Source organism: Cuculus canorus, chromosome 2, assembly GCF_017976375.1.
Source record: "Cuculus canorus isolate bCucCan1 chromosome 2, bCucCan1.pri, whole genome shotgun sequence".
In the NCBI taxonomy this organism is placed as follows: domain Eukaryota; kingdom Metazoa; phylum Chordata; class Aves; order Cuculiformes; family Cuculidae; genus Cuculus; species Cuculus canorus.
In genome coordinates this window covers 142149276-142164649 of record NC_071402.1, presented here as the reverse complement: position 1 = coordinate 142164649, position 15374 = coordinate 142149276, and the positions used below count along the sequence as shown (strand labels likewise).

The window sequence follows — 15374 nt, the reverse complement described above, 5'->3', positions numbered from 1 at the left end:
TGGTGTCACTGTAGAATATATATCATTTTAGGAACTGCTGCCTTTCTACTAAAAAATAAAACCACAACAGAATTCATTTCCTCTATGAGTTTCTCATGACCATAAGGTTCCATATTTAAAGCCAATAAACAGTCTATCATGTCGGATGATAAAACCAGATCCCATTAACCTTAATTTCCTGGACTCTGTGTTATTCCAACAAATAGCAGTTTATGGCAATTACTTGGCAGCACCTTTCAAAGAAAGATTTGTGCTACAGGATGTGCAGTGTCTTGAGTGGTGACCCAGGCTTTCATGTAACAATATGACCTTCTCATTCTGACACCAGTAGTAATGAGGATGAACAGAGATTTTTTTTCTCCATGACACTACCATACACTCCACAACAAAGTGATTTTACTCATATCCGTGCACTTGAACCCTCACCTAGCCAGCTGTAGACCAGAACTGCTGTTTGAGCAGCTCCAAGCCAACTCCTTGTGTGCAATGCCCTAACCGGGCAGCAGTGCCTTCTGGGGGACTATGAATTTTGATGTTAATAACATATCAGACACCACCATCTAGCTGTCACCTCGTACTTTACAGCCACAGTGCCCCATACAGATGCAGCTGACTGTGGTTAGGGCAGTGGGTTCTTTCTCTGCCTTGGGGACCTGGCAAAGTCATTTTCTCTCTCCCTGCCTCAGTTTCTGTTAAGTGAAGCTGAAGTGCAATGTCTCCCATAAAATCCTTTGGAGCTACTCATGATGCTACAAAAGAGGAGGTATTGCTGCTATTTCCAATTTGCAAACACACACACAAATTGCATGACAAAGTTGAAATGTTGTGCTAAACAGCTGTGTTTTCTTCCTCATCACACCCGGCTTCATTGCAAACTGGGATTTGGTTGACAAACTGTCATGCCTGCATGACTTCCTAAACCCAGCAATGATTCAACTCACTATTCTTAAACTTAAAAATAGATCTGCAAAGGCAGAAATGCCACTAAGACCAATCAACTCAAATGGCAACCCCAGTCCAGACACAGCTGTGAAATTCATCCTGGCTTGGCTATGGCCCCAGACACTTCTCCTGAGTCTCATCACAGAAGAGTAAATCTTGTGCACTAACTTTTAGAATAAGGGCAAATTTGGCCCATCCACCTTGACTTTATCTTCCAGTAAACTGAATGGGATTTCTGAATATTTAATAAAGATATCTGGGATCAACAAATGAAGCTAAATAAAGCATAAATTCTCTAAAGGGGCTCTTGAGACTGAGAGGACCACTTTCTCGTCAAGACAAGCACAAAGCTTAAGAGAAATGCTTCTCCAACTATTGCCAGAAAGGCACTGGAAGGATGTTCTGAGGAGTATGAGCATTTTCTTGGTGGAAACTGATGAATCTTCTTTTAATTTTGATTTCAAAGAACCATAAAACTTCATGCAACCCTTATATAATTGCTAATAAGACACATAATGTAGATTGATATAACATTCCATTTGAGTGTTTCTGAGCCATACTGAGATAAAAGGAAAGAAACCACTGAGTGGTGGCAGGTGGGGGTTAGAGAGAACAATACGCAAGATATAAGATTAGTTTTGAAGAAAAGAAGGTTATGCCAAGATGGGTGGCATGTTTACAAATGCCACTTGTTACCTTCTTTTCCTTGTGATGCATTAAAGTCCCAGGCCTTATGTCTTTAACATGTGTATCATTTCTGGACTGTTCAGCATGACTGTTTGAGTTTACATCCATAAAAGAGCACTTCTGGAAAGCCTAGGAAATAAATACTGCAGGTTATCAGGAGACCAAGGTGCTTATATACAGAAATGTCTGGAGATGACCATCTACAAAGAGCGCATTTGTTTTTAACATCCACAACTCAACAGCCTCATGAGATAATAAGAGATTTCAGACTATCAGACTAAGATAAATTGGGCAAACCCTTCAATCTGCCAAGACTGCTCTCTAACTCATAATGCTAACCTCAATGTCCCCTGCAGGGAGAAAAGCTGATCCATATTTTTAAAGATGGGGAGATGAAGGCACACAGAGGTGCTGCAAACTATCCAAACTTAAGTAGGAAGCCCATGACAAACTTTGAGCCTGCGACACCACCTACTTCCTAATGTCTGACATCTCCTCAAAATCCACATCAGACTTATTTTGGCCTCAACATTCATGATTTATTAACTAAACCTGTGGTTTTATTTGTTAAAATAAACAAATTCCACTGCTTAGCTCAGTTTACTCCATTTACAGTCCCCAAACACTTCCCCTGTGTTTCATTTAAGCTGTCTCACTTCCATTCCCAGTAAGTATTAGGAGGCGTTTGCTGTTTCCCTGGGTAGCACAAGCAGAGTGGAAATATAAATTTTCTTCCCCAGATGTTCTCATCTGGAACCAATATATATGCAGAAATGTGAGGAAGAAGTGGGAGCAGCAGGCCTTACACATTCAATAAATGAGAGAAGGCAGCATCTAATACCTCTTACCCACCCCTTGTTGTCCACTCAGCTCCCAGATTTCTCTGTCTCACAGTACCTCATACAAGAGCTACGTAACTCCACTTCTCCCCCACACAAACTCTTTTTAAAATTTAGAGACATGTTTCTTTGCCGCCACCTTCAGTAACGCTCCAGACGGTTACAGTCCAGTTCAAGTTCCTCCTGGTCTGGAAACATTCCAGTATACAGGCTTGTGAATCACTGGCCTCCCACCCTGTGTACCCCAGGACATGGCCTGGACTTATCTGCCCTTTATCTTGCTATCTTCTTTCCTTTGGGTTTCTCTATCCATCTGGCTCAGCTCCCAGATCCAGAGAAGCAGAATCATCACTGGTACCACTGCACAGTGTTGCCTCTGAGCGTGCATCACTGAGATTTCTGCAGGCCTCTAGTGGCATGCTCTACTATTGGTGAGATGTACAGGCAGGACATCTCTGCCAGTCAGGGGAATAAGGGAGTGAGGTGCTTACAGGAGTCAAACACACTGTGACATGCAAGAAGATTGTATCCTTCTACCATGTATTAGGAAAATTAATTATTTATTAATTCCTGGGAATTCTTATGAAATTAATAGCCCTGATTACAGATTAGAATCAGGCCTGTTCTTTAAATATCGTACACTTTGTACGCATTGCATGTTTATACAAAATGAGAAAAGTAACAATACTGAAAAAATTCAGTGCAAAATTCAGGCTATAGAGTTTCTTTTGGTTTTCCATTATGTCTTATTTGTATGTGTTTATAGACCAAAGTAACTAAGACAACGGGGAACTATTAGAACAAGCAGTCTTTCTCCTCATAATACAGGGTATGGACTCACCCCAGTTTACCAATCTGTAAAACAGTGATGTGCTTTTGATTTAGGCACACCATCTACAAAGGCATCCTCTGAGTCCTTAGTCTTTAAGTGAAGAAGAATCCACTACTTCCCTTGGTAATTTGTTTATTTATCACTTTTGCTCTGATGTATCTATAACACTGTCCATATACATTTTGTGCTATAGCAGCTGATATTAGTATCTGGCCTTTTCCTGCCAGATTAAAAAGGTACTTCCCATGAATATACCTCCACATTGTACCTTCCAAACCTTCATATGCCTAACAGCCTTTTCAGACAGGGAAGGCATGGACACTTAGTCATGGATGCAACAGCCCAACGCCGATCTCACAGATCCTATACAGTGAGAACACTCCCTGTTTTCACATCTATCTCCAAAGCAGACACTAACTTTGTGGCAACAGCACTGACCTGGGAGCTCCTGTCAACTTGCTACTCCAACTGCTCTTCCTTTCCAAGACATGCACTCGTGGTCTGGCCTAAATTTGTTGTTCTTCATGCAGACTTCATATTTCAGCGAAGGTATTATGACCATTAAGTGATCGTTATCGTCTCCCTGCTCTCATATTTCTCTAGTTTTAATTAAACTGATTTAAACAGTAAGTATTTTACATGTATTTCCATGCCATTGATGAAAATACAGAGTGGCACTGGGCCTGGAGCTGGTGTCTGTGGGACATAACTACAATTACCTGCATAAAAGGCAATGCTTTCAGAGCAGAAATCTCTCAATCACCCTATGATTTTTTTTTTGTTTTGGTACACTCCATGGTGCCAGTTTTTTATCAAAATGTTGTATGAAGTTTAATCAAACGACTGACAAGAACGTTTACAGATATATACAATTCTGTCTAAGCAGACAAACCTGTTATCTGATCAAAAACTGTTGTCTGCTTTGATAAATGTGTTCCTTTATATTGTGTTTACTAGGGTAACTGTTTGTATCTGTCCTTTACTTCTTCACTGATTGAACCCAGTACCCCAGCAGGTGAGGGTTAGGCAGGGTGCACCTACCACAAGTAACAGTTTCTGCTTAGTATCCAGTTTTCCTGGGCTGCAAACACTCCCTGGGCAGCATCAAACCCACCCTTTGGAAGATGGACAGCAGGATCATGTCATGTCATGCACAATAAGTGCTTTGAAATACCCGAACAACAGAAGTTATAGCCAGTTAAGCTGATCCACATGGCCTTTCCTCACATGGGCATGGAAGAGGACAGAGGATGCCCCTGCTGGAGCTTGCTGATGGCAGCTGGAATAGTTGGCTTTTACTGCAGCACTGCCATCGCTGAACTAAACCAGCCCATGTTCTATCAACCAAAGGACCAGCAAGAGAGCACTGCTCCTATGCCACTGGTAGAGTAATGTACCAGTAACACAACAGGGAACAGCAAAGGTCTCAATGTTCAAACACTCTGGAAAACATTGGATGAGGTACAGAACAAGTAAGCACAACCTGTCAGGAGCAGATCCCGTAATCTATGTTCCCACAAATGTTAACATGAATGATGGGCTCTCGGCACCTTGTTGGTCTGGTACTAAGTAAGAAATGCACTTATGTAAGATCCTTCAGTGGTAACCCCTACATTCTCGACCATTCTCTCACCTCTAGACCTCTTGAACAAAATTTAGGTGGTGCCTACAAAATGTGCCCCCTCCAGTGCAATAAAGCAGGACCAGGTACAACTGACAGGCCTCCTTTCCTTCATGTTCGGACCTATAAATTGTGTTGAGGCCCTAGAAGGGATATTGGTCACAGATGTCTTCATGTGAAACCCAAAGGACATACCTGTAATTCTGCCATTATTTTATCTCCTTCCTCTTCCTCTTCATCTTTTGAAGCTGATGCTACAGCATGCTCTGTGCTCCAAGACAATGCCTGATCCTCTTTAGGGGCTTTGGATTGTGATACTTGCCCAGCATCTTCACTGCATTCCTGCACAGGGATGACAAAGCACAGATAATACAGTTGAACCCTTCTGATGCAGAGCAAACACCAAAAATCTAACACTACTGCAGTTGCCCTGTTGCAAGGCCCTTCTTTCTTTTTTAAGGAGACCGCTACTTCATCAGATCAAAAGCAAACAATATTGCTGATATGATAGCATGTTCACAAATTTAAAAGCCTCCAAACATGGGACTCCCTCCACTTCCTTCAGGGAAAAGAACAGATGGGAAAATGAAGTTCAAAGAAACAAATTTGCAACATTTCTGTAAAAATGCTCTTAAATTTGAGCTGATTTTCTTCGTCTGTGAAAGGCTTGCTTTTTTTTATTTTTAATCTTCTTACCACTCTAAATGAAAGCAGCCTGTGACTTGCCTTCTACACTGCCAGGAGATAGGAGAAGCAAGATTCCTCTAAACAGAGCAGATCAAACCTTACTAGTTCATTTGGCCTAACAGGTGTGTTTCCTGTTATGGAGTTCCAGTAGCTCTCCAGGACACAGCTCTGTCTCAACTTACTTCATGATTTATAGACACAGCCCAAGCCTGAGAATGTTTCTCTGTTCATCAACAGTCTGATTGCCTAGAATTTGAATCATCAAACCTTGGCAGCAGCAGACTCTTTTCTGGCTGCATAGACAACATCTCCTGATCTCGCTGTGGTTAGTCCTGAACCTGGCAGGTAACTGCGCCGCGGAGGTGGAGGAGGTGGAGACTTGGTCAGTTTCTCATTATCCTGTTCTCCATCAGGAACTTCTTCTGCAAGCAAACAGAGCAGCACAAAGTGAGTACAGGTGAATGAGGGCAAAAGGTATTTGCATCCTTGCCTCAACTGGAAAGGAAAAACATATCTTGAAAGGTCCTGCTGATGAGTATCTACAAATAGAAACACATTTGAGATTCAAGTGGAAACACCTTGTGCAAAAACAGAGAGTGCTGCACTTGCCCAGAAAAAACATGTCACTTCACCCAGAAATTTTCAGCAAAACTCTCATCCTCCACATAACTGTGGCTGTGTTTCAAGCCTTGGTGTACATGACTGACAGCACAGAACACTTGAGAATGTGGCCACTGGCATGGCTACAAGCAAGACATCAAACCTGGAGGCTTCTTGTCATTCTCGGCAATTCTGAAACAACTAGCACGCCTGGGAGGTGCTGCTGGCAAACTGCTAGCAGACGAGCTGAAGTGTCTCGTCCATTTCATAACTGGACAAAACTAGCTAAGTTTAGACAAAGGCTGAGAGGAAAAACATAAATACTGCTCTGGAGATGCCACCTCCCCACTTCAGTGAGTCATCTTTCTCCTGAGCAAGGCAGAGGAGCGCCAAGGGCAACTGCACTTGCTTCTCTTCTAAGAGACCATTTGTTTCCACAGTATTTACTACTAACTACTTCAGCAAAGCATACGGTTGCCTTTTAGTTATCCTATGAGAGCCTTATATGTGTATTTTGCTAACCCACAAAGATTCAAATACCAAATCTGACAGCTGAGCAGAGCAGCACTTACTTTCTCAGGAAAGCCTTTCGAAGGAAGACCAGTTTCTCAGACTGGTATTTCCTCACCACGATGCTTCCCTGCTGAGGTGTTGTTCCTCTTCCCCACTGTCATGGGATGGCATTTTTCCAGAAGCAGCATTACTCTGCTTGTGACCTGGCCTTATGTGTTTCTGGTCATAGAAGCATCATACATGGCAACAACCACCATGTTCACACTGCCGTTTACAATGTTTGTTTTCAAAAGTGACAGAACGACCTTTCCACAGCTACTCAGTGTTATATAAACAGCTGGGATAAATATAACCCAGAAAGATAAAACCTCTTGCTTTTGGGATTATCCAGCTGCTTTAGTGCTAAGTATTCCCTCTGAGCAAGTTATTGCATAACTGCCCACTTGCAGGGCTGTGTCAGGCTCCTCCAACATGCCAGCTGGCCCTTGGGGCTGAGCAGAGCCCTTGTCTGACCCAGTCTTTATCTTTGTTTCTTTCTTAGCTCTAATGTTCTTTGAAACTGGTTAAGCCTAAAGAAATGGTCTGTGGTACTATTTCTCTCCCTGCTTATCTGGCACTCGCAAGATTGCAAGAACAGTGCATTTCCAGATGCATTTGACATTAGACCACTTATTTGGTCAATACACACCAAAAAGCTTTTTATGACATCAGACATCCTGCTGCTGTAAAATTAGAGAAATTCTCTAAGATGGTGTTTAGCAGACTATAATGCAGGGCCTGTGCAATCCCTCCTCCTTTTAATGTGCTCAATGTATTATCCTCAAACTGGTAGCAGCTCTGACTACAAGAACATTAAAGTTTTTCTCACACTTAACAAGAGCAAGGCTGGATGATGCAAGACATGGGAGGCACAAAGACAGAATGATTCCTATCATGTCTTTCATATTTGTGTAATATTCATCCACCTCCATTTTCAAAAATGAAAAAAAAAGGAGACACAGGCAAAAGAAACTGAGTGAGTTGCAGGTGCACAGGCTATCAAAGGCTAATCCCCTCACATCCCTTAAATGGAGTCACTAAGGAGAGGTAGTGATGGAGTTCGCTCACAGTCAATGCAGCAACACTGGGCAAGAAGTAAAACTTCAAAGCTGGATTTCTATTTTCTTTAATAAACAATGTTATTTCTCCAGTCTAAATGGGAAGGAAAAAAAATTGGGAGGAAAAAATTAACTGAGTTCTTCTAGCATATTTACAGAGGGAGGAATAAATGGACCAGTAAAATTCACTCGGTCAGAGACTAACCACAATCAAAACCACTACATTATGGAATCTTCTTTGGTGCTGAAGGGCTCAACACTTCTGTACACCAAACAGGAGTTTTTCATTGCTAGCCATTTCACTGAACTGAGCATTCATTGACAGGCACGGCCAGACTGGAATTAATCTCTCCCACCACAGAAATTTTTACTTGTACAAAAAAGAAGTTCAACATGTCTAAAAATGATCTCAAAACAATATGAGGTAGCCTTAGTAGTCATAAGCAAACTACCTCCAACTTGCAAAAATCAGGTCATTTGCACATATGAAGACACAGAGAGAGATGAAGGTACCCAGCTTATAATGTATATTCTAGAGACACTCATATTTTTCAGTGAGCAATCGTGATAACAAAGTTAAGTTAGACTCAAGACACTAAAGAAGTACTTGCAATCATCTGCAAAACTGTATAAAGTGCGTAATTTTACTTTGTTTTGTGCTTTGCAGGGGAGAAAAAAGTTTCTTAATTGGGTTCTGTGTGGAGAATGGCTGAGACAACAACGTATGATGGCAACGTGATCTATCTGGCTTCTGCAGCAAAGTCAACAGAAGACTACGCTAATGTATGGCAAAAATGTCTTATGCACTATATTAGTAGGTAGGTGGCCTCTTTTCCTTATGTTGCTCAGCTTCCTAGTCTACAGTGAACTGTAATCGACATTTCCATCTTGAATCATAGAAGAGTTGGCATGTGAGATATTTAACCAGATATTGAAGAAAAAGGTTTTTTTGTTTTTGTATTTGCGTTACTATTTGTATCAGAAATAATAAATAGTGGTCTATTGTTGTACATGACATGACATAGACAAATGATATACATATAAGTTGTTAAAGTATCGTACACTCGAATGTCATGTTAGGTAAGTTTAAAAAGTAGTTGAATATCGCTGTGTCCCAACAATGGACCACGTGGTGGCATGTATTGGAAATAATAAATAATGGTCTGTTGTTGGACATGATCTATATATATGTTGACAAACTATATATATATGTACATACATTGTTAAAGTATTGTACAGTCGAATTTTAAAGTAGTGAATTAGCTTATGCATCAATTCTTAGCCAACTTGCAGTGAGAAAATATATGACTGTTTGTACTTAACTAGGCAGACAACAGGCAGGGAATCGGATAAAAAACGTAGAAAAGCAGTCAGAACTGTCTGGTATTTACAAGACCTTGAAGCAGAGCCCAAGAAGCATGCACAGCCATGAAAGGTGTTATGAGAACAGGGCATGGTGTTGGAATCGCAGTTAGTGTGGGACAAATAACAAGCTGGCACTTGGCCTGCTCATGCACTGGCCCTTTTTTTGCAGTTCCTGGGAAAAGAATAAAAGGAGCTGGGCTGGACAGGGTGGGTCAGGAAGGAATACGTGCGTGTCTTGTTACCAAGGGGACACCCTGTCAGGTGCAGTACCTATCGACTTTGACTGTCCAAGCACTATGCTCCACCTCCTTCTCTTACTTGGTGAGCTGGCACTATCTGGCAGGTCTGTGAGTTTATACGTTTAAAGTAGGTGTAATAGGTTAAGATATTGTAGTGTGTTTGAACAATAAAGCATATTTGATTTAACCGTGATTTAGTGCACGCACCCTGGTGCAATCTAATATGCTATTAACAGGATTCATCACACACAACAGAAGGCAAATGTCTCAACCTCATCAAACTTCTCCTTAAATCTGCTGGCTACACACTGTGCAAAATTGTATTCTAGAAGTGGATTATTCAACCATGCGCGTTAAAAAACTTCTCTGTTACTGTGTTCTGCGCTTTTTAAGATGACACAGCTTACTGGACCCATATGGTATTTATTTTCACTGACATTTTCTATTTATGCCACACATTATACAAGATAATTGTGTTGATAGCCAGTAATCTCACTGAAATCATGCCAGAATTCTGAACTATTTTATGAGGTTCAACAGAATTAATTTTAAAGATGTATGCTGTTAAACATCCAAGGAGCCACAACTTGTCAGTGCTAAAGGTGCACCCAGACCAAAACGCTGAATCTGATAACATTCTTCCCAAATTCTACATGAATTTGCGTAGATGGGCCCCAGGGCACTTTTTTGCAGCTATTTACAATCTTGGCATATCAACCTGTTGGGTGCAGCATGCATCTCTTGTCTCCATAGCTCCAGAAGGAAACGCTGGAGTTAAAGAAGGGCAACTGAAATGAGCCTGGGGAAGGAGAAGCTGGCCTAGATGGAGAGACCAGAAAGGCTGCAAGTTTGCAGTATGGAGGCAATGGGGCAGGCTGAGATCTTCAGGATATGATCAAGGTTTATCCACTACCTTCATGATTTTATAAAGGGAATGCAGAGATGTGGGTTTTGTCAAATCGCAGAATATTAGGGGAACTCAATGAAGCTGGTATGAGGCAATTTTAAAACAGGTGAAACACCAAGCCGTCACAGGATGGGGAGTGAGCTCCTGGAGCTTGCTGACACAGCAGTGGGGAGGCAAATGCTATAAGCAGGTATAGAGAAATTACTGGATAAAAAGCCTATAATGAAAAGGAAGAGGCTGGAATATTCCTTTTAATATCAATTGGAGGTGCTGAGGGAGAGCAGACTGCAGAAGGTGGCCAGGTTCTCTGCTGCCCACAGACAGTATCTCCCATTGCCTCTGTCAGGCACAGACTGCTGAGCCTGATGGACTATTGCTTAAGTAGCTGGATAAGAATTTTGCACCTAATTATGTTTTGCTAATGATGTAAATTCAAGGTTTACATGAGGCATCTTCTTTAATCCTTAAACTTTGAAGAAATTCAGACATGGATTTATATCTTAAATTGTGAAAGAAATAGAACTGGAAGACCCCCCCTCATCATGTTGCTACCACAAAGTAGCTCTGCCTTTATCATTCTTGATCAATGCTAATGTCTAAGCCATTCTCTCCAGTGATGGGCATCTTACATCCTTCTCATTGCCTCAAACTGCCACCTTCATTGCTTCACTTTCCTTATCATGATGAGCTTTTTTTCCTAATAGGTAACCTGGATCTTCCTTGTTGCAACTGTCAACTTCTACTGCTATCCTACCCACACAAAGCAAGTTGCTCTTCTGTTTTTTAAGCAGATTTTTATGTATTCAGAGATTGCTCTGTCCTTCCTCAGCCTCTGCTGCCTCATGCTAAATAAAATCAATTCTTGCTTTTTTGTTTCCCAGGGATCATGTTTTTTTTAGTGTTCTGGTCATTATCACCGCTGTCCTCTTGACTCCCTCCTAGTTTAGTCTTCCTTGAAATCCAAAACATTGAGTCTGGGAATTTCTATGTGAGAGCTCAGCACTGCTGAGCAGATTCATGTATCTTGTAGATATTCCCATTGTCTTCATTATGACATTTGCCTTTTTTGCTACAGGGTTACAATCTGACCTTGAAACTCAGTACATCTATATCATAGCTATGAACAGCCAGAATGTTTATTATGAAAGTCAGTCTCATTCATTCCTACATGGGCAGCTCAGTTATATAGGTTATTTTCAGGCTTTTAATGCACTCATCCAGAACATTGGTTGTATTTATAGTCTAAGATTATGAAGTTAGCAAGGATCATTAAGATCAAATACTCTGACTTTCCACTTAACACAGGTTCAAGGGTTTCTTTAAGTAGGTCTTCCACCATGCACAGAGCTTGTGTCTGAACAGATTTTCAGAAGAAAACGTAGTATAGCTTAAAGATGTGAAGTGGCAGAGAATCCCATATGTTCATAATTAAACTGCAGTGATTGGTTACTCTAGATGTTAAAACTGACAGCTAATTTTTAATGTGGCTTTTTCTAGCTTCAGCAACCAATTGCTGGAACTTGTTGGAAAATTTTCTGCAAAGTTAAAAGACCTCCTCACCCTCAGAAACTTCAGGCACGTCTTGATCTTCTTTTGATAATAAATATGTCTACAAAAGGAGCTTTTCAGGTTTCTGATGTTAAGGTAATTTGTGCTCAGTCTCTTTGTGTTTTTGTCCAGACCTCTCTGTAATACTTAACTTCCAAGTGGAAAACTGAACACCGTGTACTAAATATAGATATAACATACTATACAGACACTCTCATCTCTGTCAAAAGCAAGGTGTACTCTTACTCTCCTGCTCATGAGGACTCTTTATCTCCAGGGGACAAATTCCCTACCTCAATTCAGGGAAATTTGTGTGCAGCTGGTTACCCACACTGGGATCTGTAAAATCATTGCATCCTGTCCTCAGGAACTGCATTATTCTTCAGGGACATACTCACAGGTATGACCAACAACACAGAAATCTGCAAACTGAAACCATTCTGGAAAGTAGAAAAATAACCCCTCTTTTCCATGTGTGCAATCCTTTAGCACCATTTACTCTTACCTGAGACTTCCAGCTTTTCCGCTGCATCCCTTTTAGTCACGGCTGCTGGCTGAGGAGGCATCTCCAGGTTAGGAATTGACTTCATTATATTGGCCTGGGCTTCTTCTAAGAGCTTTTCAAATTCCTTTCCATTATAGTGATCAAGGTTTTGTCTTTTCTCTTCCCATTTCTTTTCAGCTCTCTAGAAAAAATAGTAAAGCACCTATTTAGCTTTCTGATTTCTGTTATGATCACTTACTTTAAAAAAAATCCATGTGTAAACAGAGGTCAGTATGGACAGATTCTTTCACTTCTAGTCAGCAACAAGAGGAAATATATTAACATTAATTGTACACTGTTCTGACTTCCATTGTGCATGCAGATATGGCATAAACACATGACAGACTGGCAGCAGCCACTGCTTGCTAAAAGAATGAAAGTAAAATTTAAATCTGAGTCATTGCCTTGCTATATTGCACCGGTGATTGAGGTGCACATCTGTAATAAGGTATGAGAGTTCACGTGTGGATGTTCTCAATATCTCTGTGTGAAACCACTAGAACTTCACACTTTCACTTTTACCTCTCCATAATGGGGGATACAGAGATTTAAAGTGTGAATGAAATCCACTGATGCAAGTGTTGCCAGAGAATCCTATATTATTGTTCAAAACCAAGGTATTCTAAAAAGGAACTTTTTTTAAGAATAAAGGTTATTTTAAAAATGTAGCTACTAATTTTGGTTACATGTTATTATCATGTTGCATTTAAAATCAGAAGGTATCTTTGGAAGAGCACAGTGTAGTTAGGAGTTAAGCACATAATCCTCAGAATGCATTTGAAAAATCCCACCTGCAGTCTCAAGAGTGAGACTGGGAGCTCAGACCCATAGAAGGGACAGCTGGTTGAGTAGAATACTTCGTACCTCAATCGATACAGCTCGGTTTCTGGTACTTGCATTGTGAATTTCCTCAATGAAAAGACTTTGCATGGTTGTGCCATTGACAGACACCTGTGGTGCTGACGTAGTTTGTGTGGGCTGGGATCCTGTTGTGGGCTCTTGTGGTAGGGCTGGTGGGGTGGCTGCGAGGTGGCCACTTGCCAGCACACCTTCGCTGTGGCTGGCTGCAGTGGGTGAACCCTGGGCATGGTTGACCAAGGCTGATGAGTGCTGAGACTGATGGATGACAACAGGTGAGCTTTGCACATGGTGGACCGTCATTGTTGAGACGGGGACGACTTCTGACTTGACTGATGACACCTGGGACTCTGATGTAATTGCTGTGATGTTTGGCTGTGCATGCCCCTGGGCATGCTTGAGCTCCTCTTGTTTTTTCACAGTATCAGCTGCAGTGACCTTTTCCACAGCAGAATATTGCACGGCTTGGGATGGATCCATACCCCTCAGCAGTCCTTCTGTAACATGTCTGCCCAGCCAAATTGAAAACAACAGTGTGAAATGTGGTTAGCATAGAGGCGAGTCATGAGCAATATTTAACAATAAACTTTTGCAAGGGAAAAGCACCTACATCGGAAACATCAAAATGGTGTTTTTTCCTTCTTGGTGCTCTCAGTTGTGTGATTTCATAGCTTCCTCTCAGAATCAGAGACTTTAAAGAGGCCACTCTAATTAGGATATTTTGTCTTTTAAAATGTTTACAAACCTTCACAGACACACTGGAACTTTTTGACTAAACAATGAATTACAGTGGGTTGATTTTAGAGGGAGAATGGAAATCAGTTGACTTAAATTTTATACACGGTATCTAGCTAAACAAGGTGTTCCTGGTCCATTAGCGCAGAAAGTGGCAGCTACATAGAATGTGAACTAGCAGCCTGGCAAATTGCCCAAACGAAGTCTTCAAACGATACTTCATGAAGGTCCTATCTGTCAAGAGCCTGGGGTAAAATCAGCTAAAGATCTAAGGAGTCAATTATTTCTGGCAGTTAGCTGTGAAATGGCTGAGCTTTGGAGTGTAGCTAGCCATGAAACACCATCATTTTTTCCATTACTGAAACAGACTTTATGAGGCTTAATACGTAATTTTGCTGCAAAAAAACAGTTCTGGTAAAACTTTGGCATGCATAGCATTGTTTTTTTTTTACCCAACAGGGTGAGACAGGAAATAACTGTCATCATTTTTAAGAAAAGGAATCTAATATAAAAGGATACAGATGTTTATCTACGTGGAAAATTAAGTGATGGCTCTTACAAGACCTGTTACATAAACCATTTTATCCACCTGCTAGTACAAATCCATTTTACATATGCTCCAGGATATATGGAAACAATGACAACCCTCCATTCCTTAGAATAATGGTAGCAACAATAGGCTTAAGATTCACATTTTCTTGTAATTGAAGTAAAATCAGGACCACCACCACTGACCAGATGGTCTGATTCACCGGTTTTGAGAGGAATTAAATTCAATGCCTATTGCCTCATATAAATCAGCAGTCATTTGCTGCCCATATATTCTGACAAACATAGCTAAACAGTGGCACTTAGGAGAAGCAAATTTTATGTAATATTTCAACTTTCTCTAATGCATCTTCCTTGCAACGGAGAGAATAAAGAATTTGCATGAATTCACAAGCATACTGAAGAAACATTTCTTTCTTTTGGAAGCTTTAGGATATGTTTATCCACTTAGAATATTTTTCTGTTTTATTTCTTACTGTTAGATTTTTGGGGATGCATGTACTGGCATCTCAGAACATTCCTATTAGCTTAGATTGCTGTAAATGTCTGCAGTTAGCTAATTAGCTCTGTAAGCTTTCTCATCCAGATACCTCCCACATCTGGAAGTGTTGAGTTCAGATGGAGCTAATTTCAGTCATAAGATCTCAGTGACTTGGTCTGTTGGTCAGAACAGAACCACTGCACTGAGCACAGGAAAGGCTAATTTGATTTCCCTTGAGAGGGCTCTAGCAAGAATCTATGAAATACTGCGGGCAAGTTACATTCCTCAAAATTGCCTGGGGAGAGGGGAAGAGACCAAGACCAAAAGCTG

The 15374-nt window shown here is 41.0% G+C and overlaps 1 protein-coding gene across 19 annotated transcripts in view; it reads right to left on the bottom strand.

The window, feature by feature from the left end:
* KIAA1217 (KIAA1217 ortholog) overlaps positions 1-15374 on the bottom strand; it is a 362749-nt gene that overhangs the window by 6340 nt on the left and 341035 nt on the right. For 18 of the 19 annotated variants that reach the window (XM_054058353.1, XM_054058352.1, XM_054058359.1 and 15 more), the window contains 5 exons: positions 13286-13787; positions 12383-12563; positions 5876-6030; positions 5117-5263; positions 1639-1758 (listed from right to left, as the gene is read on the bottom strand). In XM_054058353.1, the coding sequence (XP_053914328.1) occupies positions 1639-1758; positions 5117-5263; positions 5876-6030; positions 12383-12563; positions 13286-13787 (1105 nt within the window). The remainder of the gene's footprint in view (positions 1-1638; positions 1759-5116; positions 5264-5875; positions 6031-12382; positions 12564-13285; positions 13788-15374) is intronic. The other variant, XM_054058367.1, reaches the window with a different exon arrangement.